Source organism: Alternaria metachromatica (assembly GCF_023757995.1).
Source record: "Alternaria metachromatica strain BMP 0045 chromosome Unknown scaffold_15, whole genome shotgun sequence".
Lineage (NCBI taxonomy): Eukaryota > Fungi > Ascomycota > Dothideomycetes > Pleosporales > Pleosporaceae > Alternaria > Alternaria metachromatica.
This window is the reverse complement of record NW_026055506.1, coordinates 227,008-246,589: the sequence shown is the minus strand read 5'-3', so window position 1 is coordinate 246,589 and position 19,582 is coordinate 227,008. Positions and strand designations below refer to the sequence as shown.

General features: G+C 53.8%; 10 protein-coding genes across 10 annotated transcripts; 5 read left to right on the top strand and 5 right to left on the bottom strand.

Moving 5' to 3' along the window:
* Window positions 1–357: 357 nt before the first annotated feature.
* Window positions 358–1,546, bottom strand: J4E83_006635 (uncharacterized protein; the record flags this gene model as incomplete). Its single annotated transcript, XM_049333546.1, has 2 exons — window positions 358–600; window positions 653–1,546. 2 exons carry the CDS (start codon window positions 1,544–1,546, stop codon window positions 358–360), a joined length of 1,137 nt encoding a protein of 378 aa, XP_049187268.1.
* An 811-nt stretch (window positions 1,547–2,357) lies between these two features.
* On the top strand, window positions 2,358–2,904 carry CYP10 (Peptidyl-prolyl cis-trans isomerase cyp10; the record flags this gene model as incomplete). The annotated part of the gene is made up of 2 exons (XM_049333545.1): window positions 2,358–2,369; window positions 2,419–2,904. 2 exons carry the CDS (start codon window positions 2,358–2,360, stop codon window positions 2,902–2,904), a joined length of 498 nt encoding a protein of 165 aa, XP_049187267.1.
* A 316-nt stretch (window positions 2,905–3,220) lies between these two features.
* On the bottom strand, window positions 3,221–4,796 carry J4E83_006633 (uncharacterized protein; the record flags this gene model as incomplete). Its single annotated transcript, XM_049333544.1, has 3 exons — window positions 3,221–3,762; window positions 3,813–4,608; window positions 4,656–4,796. 3 exons carry the CDS (start codon window positions 4,794–4,796, stop codon window positions 3,221–3,223), a joined length of 1,479 nt encoding a protein of 492 aa, XP_049187266.1.
* Window positions 4,797–5,836: 1,040 nt separating this feature from the next.
* J4E83_006632 (uncharacterized protein) lies at window positions 5,837–7,552 on the top strand (the record flags this gene model as incomplete). Its single annotated transcript, XM_049333543.1, has 2 exons — window positions 5,837–5,995; window positions 6,041–7,552. The coding sequence occupies 2 exons, from the start codon at window positions 5,837–5,839 to the stop codon at window positions 7,550–7,552; spliced, it is 1,671 nt and encodes a 556-aa protein (XP_049187265.1).
* A 1,632-nt stretch (window positions 7,553–9,184) lies between these two features.
* Window positions 9,185–9,430, top strand: J4E83_006631 (uncharacterized protein; the record flags this gene model as incomplete). The annotated part of the gene is made up of 1 exon (XM_049333542.1): window positions 9,185–9,430. The coding sequence occupies one exon, from the start codon at window positions 9,185–9,187 to the stop codon at window positions 9,428–9,430; it is 246 nt and encodes an 81-aa protein (XP_049187264.1).
* An 826-nt stretch (window positions 9,431–10,256) lies between these two features.
* Window positions 10,257–11,323, top strand: J4E83_006630 (uncharacterized protein; the record flags this gene model as incomplete). Its single annotated transcript, XM_049333541.1, has 2 exons — window positions 10,257–10,754; window positions 10,820–11,323. The coding sequence occupies 2 exons, from the start codon at window positions 10,257–10,259 to the stop codon at window positions 11,321–11,323; spliced, it is 1,002 nt and encodes a 333-aa protein (XP_049187263.1).
* Window positions 11,324–11,558: 235 nt separating this feature from the next.
* On the bottom strand, window positions 11,559–11,934 carry J4E83_006629 (uncharacterized protein; the record flags this gene model as incomplete). Its single annotated transcript, XM_049333540.1, has 3 exons — window positions 11,559–11,656; window positions 11,764–11,856; window positions 11,916–11,934. The coding sequence occupies 3 exons, from the start codon at window positions 11,932–11,934 to the stop codon at window positions 11,559–11,561; spliced, it is 210 nt and encodes a 69-aa protein (XP_049187262.1).
* A 1,335-nt stretch (window positions 11,935–13,269) lies between these two features.
* Window positions 13,270–14,904, top strand: J4E83_006628 (uncharacterized protein; the record flags this gene model as incomplete). The annotated part of the gene is made up of 3 exons (XM_049333539.1): window positions 13,270–13,476; window positions 13,536–14,460; window positions 14,519–14,904. 3 exons carry the CDS (start codon window positions 13,270–13,272, stop codon window positions 14,902–14,904), a joined length of 1,518 nt encoding a protein of 505 aa, XP_049187261.1.
* A 1,624-nt stretch (window positions 14,905–16,528) lies between these two features.
* On the bottom strand, window positions 16,529–17,968 carry J4E83_006627 (uncharacterized protein; the record flags this gene model as incomplete). The annotated part of the gene is made up of 3 exons (XM_049333538.1): window positions 16,529–17,647; window positions 17,789–17,816; window positions 17,871–17,968. 3 exons carry the CDS (start codon window positions 17,966–17,968, stop codon window positions 16,529–16,531), a joined length of 1,245 nt encoding a protein of 414 aa, XP_049187260.1.
* Window positions 17,969–18,361: 393 nt separating this feature from the next.
* J4E83_006626 (uncharacterized protein) lies at window positions 18,362–19,513 on the bottom strand (the record flags this gene model as incomplete). The annotated part of the gene is made up of 1 exon (XM_049333537.1): window positions 18,362–19,513. The coding sequence occupies one exon, from the start codon at window positions 19,511–19,513 to the stop codon at window positions 18,362–18,364; it is 1,152 nt and encodes a 383-aa protein (XP_049187259.1).
* Window positions 19,514–19,582: the final 69 nt, after the last annotated feature.

Sequence of the window (19,582 nt, the reverse complement as noted above, 5' to 3'; positions counted from 1 at the left end):
CAAGCTCACTGGGTATAATGACCTTGCGCCTTTTGTGTTCAAATAGACCCAATGCGTGCTGTAGATGGTAGCTTCGACATGACTCCGGGCTCCGCTGGTTGCATGATCGGTGTTGCGCCTGTGTTATATGCTATCGCCTTTGCGCGATCCAGTAATTTGCGTGCACAGTAGTGCAGATCGTCTGTCCTGGTCGGGTCGGCTGGTTGCCGGTGGCTTCATCCAACAACGTTTCGTGCTCGAGTCCGTCTTGATCCTCCAATCGCAGAGACCAAACGTGCGGAATGTCGAACACAAGTATCCTACGCATGGCAAAATCGCGTCCCTCAAAATCCTCAATGCTTTTGCGCGACCAGCTCTTCACTCAATCAGCGGTTTCCGTACGCCTCCCACAATTGCGATACCGAGTGCGCGCAAGCCTTCTGGGTCGTTGGATCGAACAATGGTACTGGCGGGCAACATGGGGTTGTCAGGTGTGACGTGTGCGGCGTCCTTGGCTGCCTGCTCAATGGCCTCCATTTCCTCTTTACAGCCTGCATGGTCAAAAGGACATACCACAATGGGCTGACGGAGCAGGATGTCTCGGGCTGACGACATTTGCGCCTGCGTTCAGTCAGCATAATTTTCAACTTGCAATTCGCCCAGTCCAGCCTACCTTGACTGTGAGGTAGTACTCAATCTTGTATAGAGTACCAGTCGTCGTAAAACCAGTAACAGCGTACATGGGAAACTCCTTCTGCCCTCTTGGGATAACACCTGCGTTGTCTCGCAGATCTTTTGCGGGGAAGACTAGCCCAAGGTTGGTGAAATAGCCCGCTTCGGGCATCCTCACTCCGACGTGTTGCTGCGTTTTTGCCAGCGTCTTGACTTTACGAGTCGGCTCATCTCCTTCGTGGTTGAAGATGATCTCTTCGTCTATGCCGACTGTAATCTTGTTGATTGTGACCTTCTTCGCCTTGCTCAGCCAGTCGGGGTTGGGACTCAATTTGATGTATACTGAGACTGGGTCCATGGGTCCATAACTCCATCTCGGCAGGCTGATGCCAAGGGTGACGAGGTGGTCCGTCACTCGTTCTGCGCTTTCGGGTCGATTGTACATGCCAAAGGTAGAGAGGGTGTCGTATCGTTGTATCGGCACGGCAAAGGGATACTTCTTCTGTTCCTGGGGCCCTTGCTGTACTGTCACGACGAGTTCGTAAAACGTCTCCGCCGTCCGACTCGGTAATTGTAGACTCGCGGGCGGGACTCTCCTCGCTACCTCCTCGCCGCCGCGTCCGTACGGTATGAAGATGACGAACGGGAGGTCCATACATAGTATACTCTCATGCTCTCTTCCGGGCGAACATCGATATAGGAGCATCTCCTTACCGACGATGTCGGTAATCTCTTTGCGCGGGGCTGCCAGATGCTTCTTCGTAACCGAGTCGGCGGACGGGTGTATGGTTTCGCGACGGTGCAATGCGATGGTGACGAGGGAGACATTGACGGGCGCCGATACTCCAATGAGTGGCCGTATCTCGACTTTGCCTTCTATTCGAGGCTGTGACATGTCAGCAATGGCCAGTACCCTTGTCGAAGGGGAGTCGGTCATACAGCGACTCGACGCGGCTGGATGGAGCGCAAGACGCCCACTCATAACGGAAACAGACTGGAGACACGTACTAGTGTTGCTGATATGCCCGGATAGCCAACCAGGAAGTTACTGTTTGGCGGTCCTGAGACGCGAACGAAGGCCGACATGTTCGTTTCTCGCAGCGCAGGCCTGGGAGGGCAGCGGGCGCTGCATGGGCGTGTCCGTGGCCTTTCAGAATGCGGTGCCCTCGTCCGAGTCGCGCGCTGGAGGCTCTAGGGTGGTGATGCGCCGGGCAGCTATGCCGTGCTGGGAGCTAGGTAGCCTTCCGGGCAGCCAATTGTGGGGTTGAGATGATGTAGGCGCCTCGTATCTCGAACCCGCGGGGCTCAGCGTGGCAGTGAGGCCGGTGGATGCGCGGCGGGCCGACGGCTAAGGTTTGCGATGTAGGAATGGGCGTGTCTTGGGTGAATGCGCGGGGATACTGTGGTGGATTACGTCCCGAGCGTGGTAGGGCTGTCGCCGGGTGGAGCTTATGCGGCGGCGCTTATGATGAGGTCGGCCGTCTGCCAGTGTCGCGAGCAGAGGAGGCAGCGTGGGCAGCGGGCGGTAGCAATGATGATGACAGCGAATGCAGGGCGATTGCACACAGTAAGCGCAGTCGGATAGACGCGCGATGTTCTAGGCGCGACGAGGTGGAGGTGGATGGGCGCTCAACTTCGAGGGTCCGATTCGTGCGCCATCATCGCTCCTTCCAAACCACAAACACGACTGATCTGCACCCACCACCATGTCCGTCACAGTGAGTCCAACCGCCTGCCTACTGCAAGCTTGTTGCTAACAGTGACTAGCTGCATACGACAAAGGGCGATATAAAACTCGAAATATTCTGCGAAGCCGTCCCCAAGACCGCCGAGAACTTCCTCGCCCTCTGCGCGTCGGGCTTCTACAACTCTTCACCCTTCCACCGCCTGATCCCCTCCTTCATGGTCCAGACGGGCTCGCCAGCCTCCGACCCAAAGTCCAAGACTTCCACATCCATCTACGACACGCCAAACCAGCTCTTCGAGGACGAGCTTCGGCCCGCGTTGCGACACAATGCGAGAGGCATCTTGAGCATGGCGAACAAGGGACCGAATTCAAACGGCTCGCAGTTCTTCATCACGTTTGCGCCTGCGCCGCACTTGGATGGGAAGAACACCGTCTTTGGAAAGGTGCTCGAAGGATGGGAGGTACTGGATGACATGGAGGCCGTTCAAGTAGACAAGAAGTCAAGACCGCAGGAGAAGATGGAGATCAAGAATATTACCATTCATGCAAACCCGCTGGCAGGATGAACAATATTTTACTGGGCACAGCGGTAGTAATGCGACTCATGTCAAGCTGGAAGCCTAGTGTCTGATTGGAGCCTGAAGGATGTCGCGTCATCTACAGAAAAAGAATGCGCGGATCAAGATCTGAGAGAGCCGACCATTCACACTATCGGCGTTGGGCAGAAGGATTTCGAGTCGCTATAGGCATCACGAAGCATGGACGCAGGGAAGAGTTGGAAGAAGATCATGTCACACTGATCATGGCTGGCGAGGCCTTGGTATCTACGAGCGCCGACCTAATGCAAGAGTCAAGGAAATCTAAGAGACATCGAAGTTAGCCCTACGCGCCATTGGTCGTTGTCCCGTTCGCTGCCATGCTAGCCGCATGCTCCTCCTCGTAGCCCTCCGTCTTCATGTCGAGCAACCCAAGTTCCTCCTCCTCCGCCTCTGTCCTCTTGTAGTCCTCGACCTTGATCTTTGGGTCGGGCTCCGGTGCCGTGAAGCTCTGGACGTAGCTGCTGGCGAGAGGGTCTTCGAGAACGAGAGTGAACTTGTCTTCGCCGTTGATGGCTGCAGAGAGGTTGTGGAAGAAGGTGTTCCACTTCTGCTTGGACTCTGAGTCCATTGAGTCTCCTCCACCGCCAGCGTCGAAGATGGAAGATTTCAAGTCATCGCGTACTTGGGTCAGTAGACCTTCGATCGTGGTGAATCTGCCACCAAGAGTACCGGGTTCAACGCTGAGGTTGAGCTCGAGACAGGACATGGCGCATGATTCGGCCTTGAGGATATCTCGCGACAGGTCTTCCTTACTGTCAACGGTGACTGTGATACGACGACCCAGCTCAGGAACTTCGCCTCCGGTTTTGACCTCGTTACTTCGGTCTGCATTGCATTAGCAGGTAAACGTTGATTGTTCCATGATATAAACTTACATCCGCAGTGATCGCATACTGTGCTCATCAGGACCACCTGCTTGAAGTGGGGAATGTTGACCATCTTCATGTTTGTGGTGCACGACTTGGTGCATCCCGGGCAGCTGGCAGGGAAGGAGTAGACCTGGTTCTCCACAATGTCGTCCTCATCCACGTTGTTCACCATTGGGGCGTGAGAGGATGGCATCTCTGGGTACATTTGGGAGGCGTGGTACTCTGGTCGGATCTCTGTGGCAGGCGCTTCACCGCTGGCGTCACCGCTGGTGTCGCCCAGACCGAGCGCTTCGTTTTGCGCCGCCGTTCGTGGGTATTCGTTGCGAGAGTATTTTCCTGCGCCAAGTACACTGGGAGGTTCGATGGACGAGTTGCCGGCAGGGTCGTCGATCGTGATCTTGAAAGGCAGCTTCTCTCCGGTAGCCATCTGCTTGATCGTGGTAATGACTCCCTGCAACTGCTCGTACACCTCTGGTACCACCGCCTTCCTCTCCTCCTGCTTCTGTTCTAGATCTTGCGCTACCATTGCGAGTATGCCCTCCACATTCGTCAGTTGTCCTCGCCCTTGTGGTATCTCTAGATCGATGTCCTCGATTCGGAACACTGCGGTGTCGCTCTTGATAATCTGACGGCTCAGATCGTCGGCCGTTTCAACTTTGAGAGAGAACTTGATGCCTCGTTGCTGGATCTCACCGGCGGGTTGAACCTCAGAGTTCTTGAAGTGGCAATGCGGGCATGAGAAGGACATGAGGACGATCTCGCGGAAGAAGGGTATTCTTGTGAGGAGGAGGCGCGTAGTACCCTTCCAAATGTCAGCTGAATCTATCATCACTTTATAAATGCACCTACATCTTCATGACAGTTCATGCACATGCTTTCGATCTCGTCGACAACCTTTGTGTCGTCGTTGTCTCCCTGGGCGCTCGCCTCGGCGACCTTGCGGCCCATGTCCTCGAAGAGATCCTTCGCAAGGCTCTGTTGCTGTGCCATGTTTGCAATCGATTAATGTTGGTGTAGGGTAGTGTTGGACAAAGTGATTTTGCTTGCGACTGTATTGACTTTCGCAAGTCCTGATGACATAACTTCTCGAATTTTTTGAGCCCCGCGCTTGCATAGCGGGGTGTCCACGGGTCGCTAGGCCCTTCCATGCAGGTGGGCTGCATTCACTCAGCCCTACGGGACTTACAGCGCAAAGTCCATGAAATCGAGTCCGCCCGTGCCCGAGTCTTGTGTCTTCTTCTTTTCAAGCATAGCTTGCAGGCCACCTTTGCGTGCCCTCTGTCTTTGCTTGCTGCTTGCATTGATCGTCTTTGGGGCTGCATCCTCTTCTTTCTTGGTCGTAGTCGGAACCGCGGACGTTGGGACTGTATCCAACAGAGACCGCGATCTCTTGACCTGTCTGCTAGGCCTTCGCTGAAGCGTCTGAAGTGTCTCTCGCTGGCATCGCAAGCAGGTATACTGAATACTTTTCTCGGGCACCGACAACTTTCTGCCAGTGCTTTTGCGCTTGTCTTTGTTCGAAACTTTGCACGACCATCCCGGAATCATGACATTCCCGCATGCGCCGCAAATACTTCGTCGGAGGGCATCCGTCTCCTTGCTTGAAATACCGACTTCAGCATCTTCGATTAGCTTGTTGCATGCATTACCTAGAAACGCTGCTGTTGTTGGCGAGGGAATTGCGAGGAGATGAGCGGCTTCCTGAAGGAACTTCGCCCTCAGCTCTGTTTGAGTTGCTGAAGCCATGTGTTTAGAGGACCTGAATGATCTCTGCGCAGATCTTGAGAAGCTTCCTGCAGGTCCAGTATCTACACGTGCTCGCTAGCTTATCATAACTCCGACTTCCGACGCTAGTGCTGCAGGGCCGTGCTGTTACTTTCTTCGACAGCAGCATTCATTGCAATGTTTACTCTGCGCGTATTGCGACTTCTGCGCTAGTGTACTGCGCAACAAAGCTCTAGTAGCAATTCTGCGATCGCGCTACTAACAAGCCTTGCTCTCACTAACTACCAGTTCACCAACCTCCAAGTATGGTCGCCCCAGAATTGGTAGAACAGCAAGGCGTGCGCATAGCAGTCGAAGGTTGCGGCCATGGAGTGCTACACGAGATCTATGCGTCTGTCGCAAAAGCTTGCGAGCTGAAAGGCTGGCCAGATGTGGATCTCTTAATTATTGGCGGTGACTTCCAGGTACGTCAAACCTGTAAAGTGCTCATCCAGTGACTGACTTTGTAGGCTGTTCGAAACGCGTCCGATCTCAAGGCAGTATCGATGCCTTCCAAGTACTACGCCATGCACGACTTTCACGAATACTACTCAGGCTTGCGCACAGCCCCGTATCTCACCATATTCATCGGCGGCAACCACGAAGCGAGCAACTACATGTGGGAGCTCTACTACGGCGGGTGGGCCGCACCAAAGATATACTACATGGGCGCAGCCAATGTGATACGGCTGGGACCACTGCGCATTGCTGGTCTGTCTGGTATCTGGAAAGGCTACAACTACAAGAAGCCACACTATGAGCGCTTGCCCTACAACAGTGACGATGTTCGGAGCATCTACCATGTTCGAGAACTCGACGTGCGGAAACTGCTTCAAATACGGACGCAGGTTGACATTGGACTGAGCCATGACTGGCCGCGCGGTATGGAGTGGAAAGGCAATTACCGGCAGCTCTTTAGCTGGAAGCCAGACTTTGAGCAAGAGGCCAAGGACGGTACTCTTGGTAGTGTTGCTGCGAAGGTAGTCCTTGAGCGCCTGCGACCACCTCATTGGTTCAGCGCCCATATGCATGCTAAGTTTCCTGCTGTCTGGGACCACGCAGAAGTTCCGACTGCTCCGCCACCGCAAACAGATGCTGATAGTGCTATCCCGCGAGTCGTAAACGACGGCGAGATTGATCTGGATGTATCAAACGAGGAGCCAATACCAGCACCTAAGAATGATGCCGAAATTGATCTTGACATGGATTTGGACGACGACGAAGTGGTTCCTGTACCAGTCGCAGAGCCCAACGAGCCTATACAACCTGCTGATATGGAGAGCGAGACTCAAGTTCCAGAAGACATTCGCAGCCTCTTGCCGGAATCATTCTCACGTCCGAAGGCTGAGATAGTACAGACCCTCCCCTTTCCTGAAGATATAACGAACAAGACGACCAACTTCCTCGCACTAGACAAGTGCTTGCCCAAACGGAGCTTCCTGCAATTGCTGGAAATACAACCACATACACCTGCAGAATTGCAACGGCCTCTACGATTGCAGTATGACACGGAGTGGCTTGCCATTACTCGTGTCTTCGCCGATCACCTTACTGTAGGGGACCCCTATGCGCAAGTCCCTGCAGACAAAGGCGATGCGGTCTACCGACCTCTTGTGGAGAAAGAGATAGCTTGGATCGAAGAAAACCTTGTCAGAGCTGACAAGATGATGATACCTGAAGATTTTACAGCAACTGCGCCGACATACGACCCCGCACTAGGCATACATGTCCAGGCTACCCCGCAAGAGTACAGTAACCCACACACTCAGTCATTTTGCAACTTACTGCAGATCCCGAATGTGTTTCATGCGTCAGATGAAGAGCGGGCACAATTAGCGCAGAGCGGTCCGAGACCGGAGCAACAGCGGTCCAATCGAGGCGGGGGAAGAGGCGGAGGTGGACATCGAGGGGGTGGGCGTGGCCAAGGGCATAGAGGACGTGGGAGGGGCGGAAGGGGTGGTCGTGGTCGGGGACGATGGTGATGACTTAACCGTATGCCTGAGCCGATGCGAAAGTTTGGATGATGCAAAGGAAGTCGTCATGATCCGTCCAGCTTATCCAGAGCCGCACTACTCAAACTTCAAAACAGTCTAGCAGAGTGCGCAATTGCCGTGGACTTGCGATATGCTCCACGACACCAGTGTAGCCTCACGATGGCTCGATGGCCACGACATTGTATACATGACAAGTGCAATTGGTGCCCAAGACTAGCAAATTGCACACGCGGCTAGCGTCGTGTGTCCGCTTATATCTGCAACTTAACCTCGAAAAGTCGGCTCCGCTGCCCACTTGACATGACGGATGGCGCAGAAGTTTGGGGTCTACCGTTGTCACAGACCCACAAGGGTCCGGGCGCCGGACAGTTTGAATGAGGACCCTGCACGATGATGTCGACTAGCTGCCGAGTATGGCATTTCGAATACACCGCAAACCTAGGCGAGGCCTCTCGTTTGAAGCTTGTCCTGTTGTCGCAATCGTTCGCTGGCAAGCGGAGCCGGGCGGCGCTTTAGACAAGGCCGTGGTTTGGAAACTATAGCCAAAGTGGTGGCTGTAATATTGGATGGCTCTCGTCCTACGTCAGAGGCCCGGCCATACTCGCGATGGACGCAGCGGACCCGACGAGAACACCGCATGCGAGCTGCCGTCGTGCGGACACAGTTTCAATATAACTGCTGCGGATAAAGTGCTCAGGCTCGGTCTTGCCTCGCGACTGCCTGGGGATCGTGCTGATCGCAGGCATGTTAGGCGCAAGTTTATTTGACACGGCGAGCCGATATTCGCAAGCTGTGGCGAAAGGGTTGCGCGTGCTGAGCAAGAATACCCAAGGCTCACAAGGTCGCCGCTGTCGCGCTGCGCATGACTGGGCAGAGGCTGGAGGCGGCGGGTCGGATGCGCAATCCTGCCAGCAGTCGTGCGAAGACGTCCGTAATCTGGTTGACGCTTCCAAGCGGCTTGGGAGAGCCCTTACGGATATGTCAGTTCTGCGAGCGCTGCTATTTCCAGTACGCCCACCCATGGGACTGTGCGACTGGAGACTTGTCGCACGCGGTTACGCGCCCGTTATGGCCGCACGAAGACCGTGTGGCTGCCAGCAGAACGCTGTCCAGAACGTTTTGGTACGTCATACCCTGCCCTTAGCGCCGCCGTTATATGCATCGAGGCTTCGCGATCGGCGGGACAGACCCTGGATCGTACTGTAGCAAGTCCCTGGCCTCGTGTGCCGTCGACACACGGACCCCGTCCACCTGCTCGTCCACACACGCCCTGAGATATGTTTAAAAACCTTCCGCCGCCCTTGCATGCCTAGGCTTTGTTCATTACTTCGGCATATATCGTCTACCATCGCTTCGAGCTTTCACCCTTTCCACTCTCGCTACTACACTATTTCCGGTATCCGCAACTGCCTGCTCTCTTGGTATACTATATCCGGACATTGCCACATCGAAGTCTGGAACATATGCCATAAGCCACGCTCGACACATCACTCGTAGATCATATCAGCCACCCAGCACTATATATCGATACTGGTGCTATAAAGATCTGCATCTCCCCACATCCATTCACACACAACGACCGTTCACCCACTCCAACACTTCACTACTACTATCGACGCAATGGCCTCTCGCTTTGTCGAAAACCTCGAAGAGGTCCCGATCAGTCACCCCCACCTCAACGTCTCATTGGACGACATCCTCGCAGAAGAGAGCCGCAAGAGGTCCTCTTCTCAGTCGTCCGCTAGCTCAGACCCTCGCCGGTCAGGCAGCAGCTCTACACCAAGTCCTACATCACCCACTGCCACCGAAAGCAAACTGAAGCGCGCCTTCACTCTCGGCAGCAAGAAGGGTCGCCGAACCTCATGATGAATGAAGTTCGACGCGCATCCATTTCATGCGTCAAAACTCCACATGCCCATTACGAATAGCTATGAACAACGGTTATCAGACCATAACGACACCACCAAGACTTTCTCGACCAAGCGTTGGAAGAGAACAGTCATCGCCTGACGAGCGCCCAGCTGTCAGTCAGCCTCCGCCTAGCCGACACCCGGATGAATATTGAAACGTCATCACAACAACATCCATAGCGTGGTCGCTAGTGCCACGACAAGCACGCGCCCCATAATACACGCGCCCCATCGTCGTCATCCTTACACCGCCACAATGTGCGCTTTAGTGATGGAAAGTTACGATGGAATTAGTGCTTGGAATACCTGGTAGTGGAACGGAATTGTCGTTGACATTATCTTTGCCGGAAGATTTCTGTTTTCATACTAGCCGCGAATCGCAGCACACATGTACTTAATAATCATACACTTCTTCAACAACCATGTGCTTGATGCGATAGTCTGTCAATCTTGAGACATATGATGAATGCAGATAACTTGATCATGCTGGTCAGCCATCCAAAAGCAGTCCCACCCTCATCGCTATGTTGGCAGTACCGATGCCCACAGTTGTACTTGCACTCACTGGCACGTGTCCTTCTTATCTCGCCAGCTTGGATCGCAACTACTCAGCACTAAGTGCGCAACTCCCTCTTTCAGAAGTCTAGAAGAAAGATGCATCTGGTATCCTTGACCAGTGCCAACTCTTCAAGCCCGGACGTCCTGTATCCGCCTCAACCACCTATTACTACCCACCTCCTCCTCCTCCTGACGACCCATCACCAAGCAGACCTCAAGCCGCCATGACCACAACAACATCCGCCTCCTTAATCGCGTCCCTAGAATCCCACCTCGCACCCACCTTGGTCTTCACATCCCCACCAACATCACCGAGTCAACCGTCACTCCATCTAATCGCCCAGGCTACCCTCACCAAGCTACGCAACATAGGCCCTGGCCGCGTGAAAGACATGCGTACTCTCGGCCACTCGAAACAAATCATCAGCCACATCCCCATTGCCGCCGCACCGCCGATCTGCAGCAAGATCAACGATACGATGCACTCGGCGGTCATAATGAACGGGGAGAAAGTCGCTGCGCTGAGCATGTTGCCTTCAGAGGGCAAGGAGGCGGCTAAAGAGCTGGCGAGGTGTGTGGGTAAGATGAAGTTCGTGGGCGGTTGTATTGGGATAAGTCGGAATATCAAGTCGGAAGAGGCGGAGTGGGAGGACCTCTGGGATGTGGCGGAGAGGTATCGAGTGCCGATTCTGTTGCGGGAGATGTGGCCGGTGGGATCGGAGGTATGCTGCTTTTCCGTCCTCCAGATATCAAGAGGAAGAGAAAGCATGTAGACTGACATGCGCAGATACCGGATTACCAACACAGTTTCCCTTCTTCGGTATACGCGCCTCTCCTGACACATATCCATTCGTCGCAAAATACGTCTCCTCTCCCGCTGTTACACCTCTACCTCAGCTGCGTCTTCGACCGCCACCCTGCTCTCCGTCTCATCCTCGCGCATCCCGGCGCGCTACCCTCGCTCATTCCACGCATCGAGATGCTGCTCACCACTATCCCCTCTGCAGATAAACCGAAGCGAAGTTTCCTAGATGTCTGGCAACACAACATCTACCTCACGACAGCGGACGCACAAGACATGTCGAGTCTGAGAGCGCTACTGGAACGGATACCCGTAGATAGGGTGTTGTATGCGAGTAACTACCCGCTTGAAGAAAGAGGGAAAGAGTTGATGGAGGAACTCAGGGAGAGCGGATTCTTGACGCAGGTGGAGTGGGACAGAGTTGCGTGGGGGAACGCGGAAACGGTGTTTAATTTGAAGGGGGCAAACATGAAGGCAGGGAGGAGGTAGTCTGTATCTGGAGACTGGGACGACCTAAATTACAGGTAGCGAAAATGTAGAAAACAGTCACCTGGCATGCGCAAAGGTCATTGATAGCTCATTCCTGTGCATTCATGGTATGTGTATATGAACGCCCTGCCAAGTCATGACTCTCAGCCTGTGGTATCTTTCATGTCAAATCGTCGTCGTTGCCGCATTGCCGTGTCTCTTCGCTTGCTCGCTCGCTCGTGGGTATGTCGGGCGCTTATTTCTTGCCGGACTTCTTGATGCCCTGGGAGCCGGTGTTGAGCGGTCCCTTGCCCTTGCCGACCGTCTTGGCTAGGTCCTCACGCTGCTTCTTCTCTGTATATCGTCAGCACATCTGTCTTTGTTCTTCGGAGCCTTGTGGTGGCGCTTCGGGGCCGGTCGCGGTATAGGCGTCGGAGAGTGGGAAATAGGGCGTTACGCACCGGCAGCGAGCTTTTGCTTGTAGGCGAGGTCATCCTCATCGAGCTCGACGGCCTTCTTCTTCTTCTGCTTGTTGTGGATGGGGTTTGTACCGGCTATAGTGTTCTGTCAGCCTTGACCCCGCTTCAGTTTGCGCAAAGGTTATGGCGCTCACCTCCTTGTCCTGAAGGCATCTTGAAAAAATCGGTTGTCTTGGTAGCCCGGTCTTCGGTGTGTAGGTGAGAGAGTCGAAAGATTTGGTCGGGCGTCGAAAACGTTAGGCGGTCGCGGGCGGTGGGAAAGGGTCTCGACGCCCGAAAAAGTGGGATGCGCACAGCCACAGAGCTGTGGCGGATGGGCACACGTGATCAATCACGTGCTAGTCCCAGAGCTGGGGAAGCTGGAGCTCATCTCAGCGCTGATGAGGCTCATCTAGCGACCCGGGATACCGCGGCATGTCATATGCACCTGTAACAGTTCATCACCGAAAACACATGCGCGTCGCGTGGTGTTGCCCGAGAACATCTTAGGGGCACATTGGCTTTAGGCTCGTTCGATCGTTGGCTCCCCGCGTGCCCATCTCTGGAGGATGCGATATGATGGTCACCGCCCGCAACCAATGTGCCGACCCACCCGAACTCCACAGTTGGCTATCAAGCGATGTTCTCTAGCATGATTCATGTGATACCTGCTGTCCGTTCACAACATGAAGTCGTCCACAACGACTAGACACACTCTCTGCGACTCGACTGTTGCACCGGCGCCACACACGCGCTTCTCAAGAACCATTCTCGCAGTTTTAAGCATCAATTAATCACAAAATAAGAGAGCCCAGGCGGCAGCCAAAAGCTTTGCTTTGCTGCGTCTTCCTTGTCTCTGACTTGGCATGCTTGCGTCCACGAGGAAATTCTACCCATTGTCGACATTGTCGCCGGCAAACCTAGCTACTCACGGGCTAGATGGCGCACTAAACACCCTCTCGGCATGAGTCGGTCTCGCTTCTCCTCAAAACAACGGCGCCTCAACACTTAGCTCGATTACGCCCATTCGTGGAAAAACTCCACGACGCCTCTCCGTCCATCAGATGGACAAAATCCTCCCATTGACACTCCCGTCCCAAGCCCCAGATTCCCCAGATTCAGGGACTACGGAGAACGAAGTGCTAGGCGTGGATGCATTTGGCACTAGAGCAAGCTTTGGAGGCGGTCTGGGCATGTTGATTCGTGGTGATATTCTGGATAGAGGCGTCTGGTAGCGGCGTAGGCATCGGATCCTGGGTGCTGGAACTGGCGCTTCCCCGAGCCCATGGGGTTGACATGGGGCAAGATAGTAATCCACAGGGTGGCTTCTCATATGGCATGTATATATGCCCATCGCAGTCTCCGCTGATTGCTCTCCACTCCAGAGCTCTACGAATCTCTCGCTGTATCCGTTGCGGAATTCGAGCTGGACGCCTTTGTCAATCGCTACCAAGTCGAGCGCTATTGTTACTTTCGTTTTGGGAGAAATCCTGAGTGACTACCGTCAAGATGGTCGACAAGACTAGGGTGTACAACTGGTACATCTCGCTCGTTGCAGCATCATGCATGGTGCTCTACGGTTACGATGCGTCCGTCTTCAACGCGTTGCAAAACTCGAAGCATTGGATTGCCTACTACAACAACCCCGGACCCAACATCATCGGCGCCATCAACACATCATACACAGTCGGTGCTGTCGTAGCTGGTTTCTTCATGGTACGTCACGTCTGTATATCGTCAGTCCGCAAAACGTGTACTAACTTTGCTGTGTGCAGGCTGGACCCCTCGCTGATTTCGCTGGCCGTCGAGTTGGTATGGCTGCTGGATCTGTATGCGTCATCATCGCGACCATCATGCAAACATTCGCCCCCCGCGGACAAATCGGTGTCTTCATTGCTGGTCGTGTCCTCATCGGTATCGGACAAGGTCTCGCATTGACAGCTGGCTCTATCTACATCGGAGAACTTTCGCCCCCTGAGATCCGTGGAAAGATCATGTCATTCTGGCAGATGTTCTATTCCGTTGGCTCCTTTATCGCATACTGGATCTCCTTCGGCACCTCCAAGAACCCCCAGAAACTTGGCGAGTGGGACTGGAAGATGGTAGTCATTTTCCAGATGATGGTGCCTATCCTGATCCTCTCCCAAGTTTTCTTCATCCCGGAGTCGCCCCGTTGGTACGTCCAGAAGAACCGCAACTACGAAAAGGCTCGCCGCTCGCTTCGCCGTGTCCGTGCTACCGAGCAAGATGTCGAGGATGAGATCACCACTATCCGCGAGGCTATCGAATTCGAAGCCGAAGCAATCTCCTCCGGCTTCTCTGCTCTGTGGAAGGACAAGTCTGTCAGGAAGCGCATGTACATTGCGATGATTGTCAATGGCGGCCAGCAGATCACTGGACAGGGCACACTCAACTCTTACAGCTCCATCATCTACAAGAAGGTCTTCACAAGCGCCGACACCATCTCCCTGATCAACGCCTTGAACGCTACTTTCAGCATCATCTTCACGCTCAACGCTACCTGGACTGTCGACCGCTTTGGACGCAAGTTCCTGTTCATCGTCGGTGGTATTGGTATGGGCATTTGCATGCTCATCGCTGCTACTGTGGAGACACAGACACCTACCCTGCCCAGCGGAGCAAAATCGGAACCCGTTGGTATCGCGATCGTGTTCCTCATGTTCCTCTTCGCTCTCTTCTGTAAGTCATCTCCTCTCAGTACCATCTCAATACCAACACGCACTAACAACCACCACAGACAAACCCTCCTGGGGTGCAACAGTATGGATCTTCACCGCCGAGATCTTCTCCATGAACATCCGTGCGCAAGCCGTGGGCATGTGCTCGCAAACCCAAAACGTCGTAAACTCCATCGTCCAGCAATTCTTCCCCGTCTTCCTCAAGAACGAGGGCTTCTATGCTTTCTACATGTTCGCCGCCATCAACATGCTGCTAGCCGCATTTGTCTGGTTCTTCGTTCCCGAGACTAAGAAGGTTAGTCTCGAGGAGATGGATGCCATCTTCGGTGGTCAGAACCATGTTGTTGAAGGCGCGGCCATTGAGGAGAAGGACCCGGCAAGGCACCACAGTGTTGTTGTGGACAATGACGCCAAGGGTGCTATTGAGAGGGTCGAGAGGGCTTGAATTGACGATTGATGACTGTTGTTTATTATGCGGTTGGTCCTTATGCTGGGGGAGTCATATAGTACATGGTACTGCGATAGCGTACCAAGGTTTAATGCTAAATCTTTTAGCCCACCAACACCAGGGTTGCCTTATGAATTAAACGTCACATATTTCTCTAGGAGATTTCTCTGCTACCGTGGTCCGACTTGACATAGCCTTTTGCGCAGTATTCAATATGGCTCCCCGGAAAGTCTCTCTTCTCTTCCCCAACGTCACGACATTAGGCTTTCAACCCTTCACTTAAACCAGAATGTCGAGCCCACGGAGAGCCGCCCACGCAGCTAGAGCTTCCCTCCAACAAGCCAACACATCCATCCTCTCTCAAAGTCTAGCATCAATACCATCTTCACCAGGCCCCCTCGCTGCGCCACCAAACCCCTCCACAAGCAATCCACCACCACATATCCCATCTCCAAACCCAACTGCCTCGAACGAACCCACAATTCAGCCTCAAATCCAACACACTACCTCTGCCCCCGCCCCTCCACCACAAGTCCATCCACGTCCACCAACTCAGGCCCCAAACCCAACCATCACAACCACCGCACGCCCACCAGTCCCGATCTCCCAACTCCCCCACCGCCAACATCCCACATCCTGGCAACCAGTCGCCGCACGCATCCACCACCGCGACGACGACGTGCGCAGCTATTGTGCACCCGGAAGTAACGGGTGGGTAGAATGGCAAGAGCGACGGGTAGCAGACAGTCAGGCCGAGATTGGCAGGATAGATTATAGTTGGGATGGAGGTGAGATTATCGATTATGCGGAGAGGACGAGGTTGAGGAAATTGAGGAGGGTGAGGACGGCGGAGTGGATTGGTGGGTTGGGGGAGGGGCATGCGGAGGGTGAGAGGAAGGAGGGTGGTGAGGAAGAGAATGTGGATGTGGGGGTTGGGGAAGAGATGGCGATACACGAGGAAGCGGAGATGCGGGAGGGCATCAACGGAACGGAGACAGACTCTGAGACAGATTCTGCTGAAACAGTAAAGGAGAAAGTCTGGAAAGGGAAGGAGAGGGCGGTAGAGCAGGACACGGAAGGTTCATGTTCTAGTTGCCTGGAGGCGCAGGGGAAGATAGAGGAGCAAGAAGGCGATGTCCCAAAAGAGTGCTCGAGAGGGCAGAATGACGAAGACGATGATGAAATGTCGCAGACAGGCTCAGACAAAGATCCTGAATGGGTAAGAAGTTGGAAACAGGTCGTGATGGCGTCTAGAGCACAGGTTGGCAGTCCTGCATATAGGGCGGCCGAGGAACGGCTCTCTGGTACTAGGCTCTCGTATCGTCGTAAGGACCAGACTCAAGATTTGCGGCCTACATCACATTGAATGAGCAAAAGAATGCGGATACGGATGTATGTAGCCAGCAGAACAATGTATGACTATTAGCTAATACCTGATTCATGCTACCAAAGACGGAGGAATGTCTGAGCAATCGCCAATACCAAGTCATTGGTGTGCGCAAAAATATAGGACTAGTGGATCATGCTGGGTTTGCTGCGTTGTTGCGGGCGTCGTGAACCGAGGGTGCATCTGGATTGGTGCTGACCTATACATTATCATTAGTAGCAAGACAAATCAAAATCAAGGACTGCTGCGTACAAATTCGCGTTCTCCACCCTCGGTCACTATCAGCCGGCCTTCATATCCTTCTAAAGCCCCGTTGGCGCTGGTTAGATTCCATCCGCTGTGGGTTTCATCGACCCGGTCCAACACGAATGTTGTGATCATAGAAGCATTGAATACAACCTCGTTCACGACTTCGATCCACAGACCTGCACGCAGGGTGGTTCTTGCGAAGGTAAGGGTTCTGAGTGTGTCCTTGTGTCGGTTGATTAGTTCACACAGATCGCGCTCCCTAGCGTATAGGCCTTTGAGCTCCATGGAGCGGAGCTTCGGCCATGTTGCCCCAAGACCGATCAAGTCTATGATAGAGCGTCCTTCTGGAATGTTGCCCCCACCCCACATCAGCTCGTCAAGATACCTCCAGTTCAGTATGCCGAAAGAAAGGTGCCTCAGCTCTTGAGCAGCCTCGAGGAGTTTGGCCAGGTTCTCGAGCTGTCGTTCAGGAGGGTCAACCACAGTCATAGTATGTATCATCTGACTCGGTATGTTGAGGATAGACAAACTTATGTCTAGCTTAACCAAGTTTCGGAAAAGATGTTTGCCGGCGTTTAGGTCGTTGGCGTCTGGGAAACTGAACATATTCAAAGAGAGCTCAGTGCGAGGAAGGCCTTCGCGAGGTGCTTCAATCGTGAGCTGTCGGATTCCAGTGTAATCCGACAAAAACACGGCACCAATAAGTTGGCGGAAAGGGTGATCCGAGTCAGTGGTACGGTTGTCTGTGAGCGCGCCTGGAAGAGCTCCTCTTGGTAGAAGATCGCGCAGTGTCTTGACCTCCATAGGGATGGTATGTTGATATGGCGAGTAAACGATGGACGAGATATTCTGCATGTTCTCAAGGCCTCGTGCGCATGATTGTAACAAGACGCCGTCCTCCTTCATGCTCTCTTGCTCCTTGTGAAGCTCTTGGTATCTTTTCCACCTGGTTCGCATTGCGTAGAAGGATCCTGATTGGAATTTGCCGCTAACTTCTTCGGCTCGAGAATAGTTGCGATGGTCTTTCGCGAGATGCCCATCGTACAGTGTTCCATCGAAGATGATCTCTCTTACATAGCCTGAGTATATCGAGTGTAGTGATACCTGTTCGTGTCATTAGTAAATATGCCGACGCTCTACCTACTTGATACCAGACCGTGGTATTGAGGTATACATGGGGCTTAACAATGACTTCCTCATTACGAAAGATAGTTCGGGTACCTCCAGGGCTCGGTATGAACTTACGTTTTGGAAGGCGCCCAGCGCTTGGTATCTTGCACAAGCAACGATACTGCGGAAGAGCGCAGGCGTAGCATTGTTTCGGAACGTTCTACTCACAGCTCTTGCGGATTTGACGTCGGGAGCGTGGAGGTAGTCGAAGATCTGGATCTGGAGTTCGGCTGGCAACTGCGTGAAATTGCCCATCTTGGGCGATAGTGACTGGTAGTATTTGGCTGCTAAAAGAGTCTCGATGTGTATGGCTGAACTTGACGTGCTCACAATGAGAAGCAGGTCTATCGATGTATCTAAAGGAATGGTGGTTGGGCTGAAGGAGTAAGGCTGAATGTGTTTGCTACCGAGTGAAGTAGGTGCATGTGGGCAGGCTAGGCTGCAGCTGCAGGGCGAGGACCAGAGTGGGGTCACCAATGAGAGGGCGCATGACGGCATGCTGCACATGGAATTTGTTCGCGATAGCCATTGCAAACGATGCTGTATTGATCACAGCGGACTTTGAAAAGTGAACGTCAGGGATTGATTGTTGCCCATCAATTGGGCAAAGTCACATGTCGCATTTTCGAAAGTGTCGTAGAACATTGTTCATTGTTTCCTCAACTTGCTGAGTGCAGCCATGACGCCCTCGCTCATGTTTTCCTCTTCTGCCTGCTTCCGCTTCACTGGTTTTGGAGCAGTGGGTTGAGTCTCATTGCCTCGTGGGACTGCACCCAACTCTGCCTCACGCATTGCTTCTTCATCGTCCTGGTTGAGATGTTCAGCGATGCGATGATCGGGTCGTTTGTCTGCATCCGACCCTGAAGTTGCAAAAGGAGCGGATCTCTCCAGCTCCAGTGCAAGAGGCCCGGCATCGTCCACCCTGCGATGTGCTGTATCATCAGCATCCGCTGTCGGCGGCATCTGGCTTTCGCCTTCTGCCATGGAGATGTCGCGTGACATGGTCGCTGCACCGCTGTCTTGACCGACGGTTCGTCGCGCTGCCTTCTTGACCCGAAAGGGCTCCCTGACGGCGTTGCACCATCGTTGAACCTTCTTGTCACCCCACCCTGCTATTAGGCCAATTTCCTCAGGCCCAGCGTTGATTGCAGTGCGGATGCTTCCAAAATTAGAGACTAAGCCTACTGCATCTGTCTTGTTGATGCTGCGTGGTACGGTGATGAATTCGACCATCTTCTCTGAATAAGTGCCTGCTTGCTGAGCGCGAATGCTGGTCGGTGCAGCGTTCTCGAATGTCTTGAAAAGTTCCAGATAGCGACCGGCTTCCGGTGCGCTCCAACATAGCATGACTGTGACGTTGTTGACTAATGACGTCTTGGATAGCTCTCTCAATGGATCTTCATGATTTTCAATATCGACCATGGTAAGGAGGATGCGCAGGCTGTACTGGCCCTTCAAGTCTCGGATGCGGTTGTAGATATACTCGGGATGCAGACGGTGGTACTTGAGCGACAGGAAGAGGGCACATGTTGTGGCACCGACGACATAGTCGGCGGGAATGTCAGAGTACTCCCATGCGACGGAGCGCACGCTGTTGAGGATGGGGTTGCCTTTCTGTCGCGGCGAGACCAGGATGGCGCTGGGGCCGGATCGCGATGGCAGAGCTTGGGGTTTCGGCTGCTGGATCTTGGGCGCATTGCTCGGCGCGGGTGGATTCGATGCCTCGGGGCGCGCAGTCGGCGCTGCACCAGGTGAGGCGGCCGCAGCAGAGGCACCGGCGCGCGGCCTGTTGTCATCCATACATCAAAGATGCACAGGGTATGGCGATGCTTTGTCTGGTTGTCTTGTTGTTGCAGCGGCGATGAATGG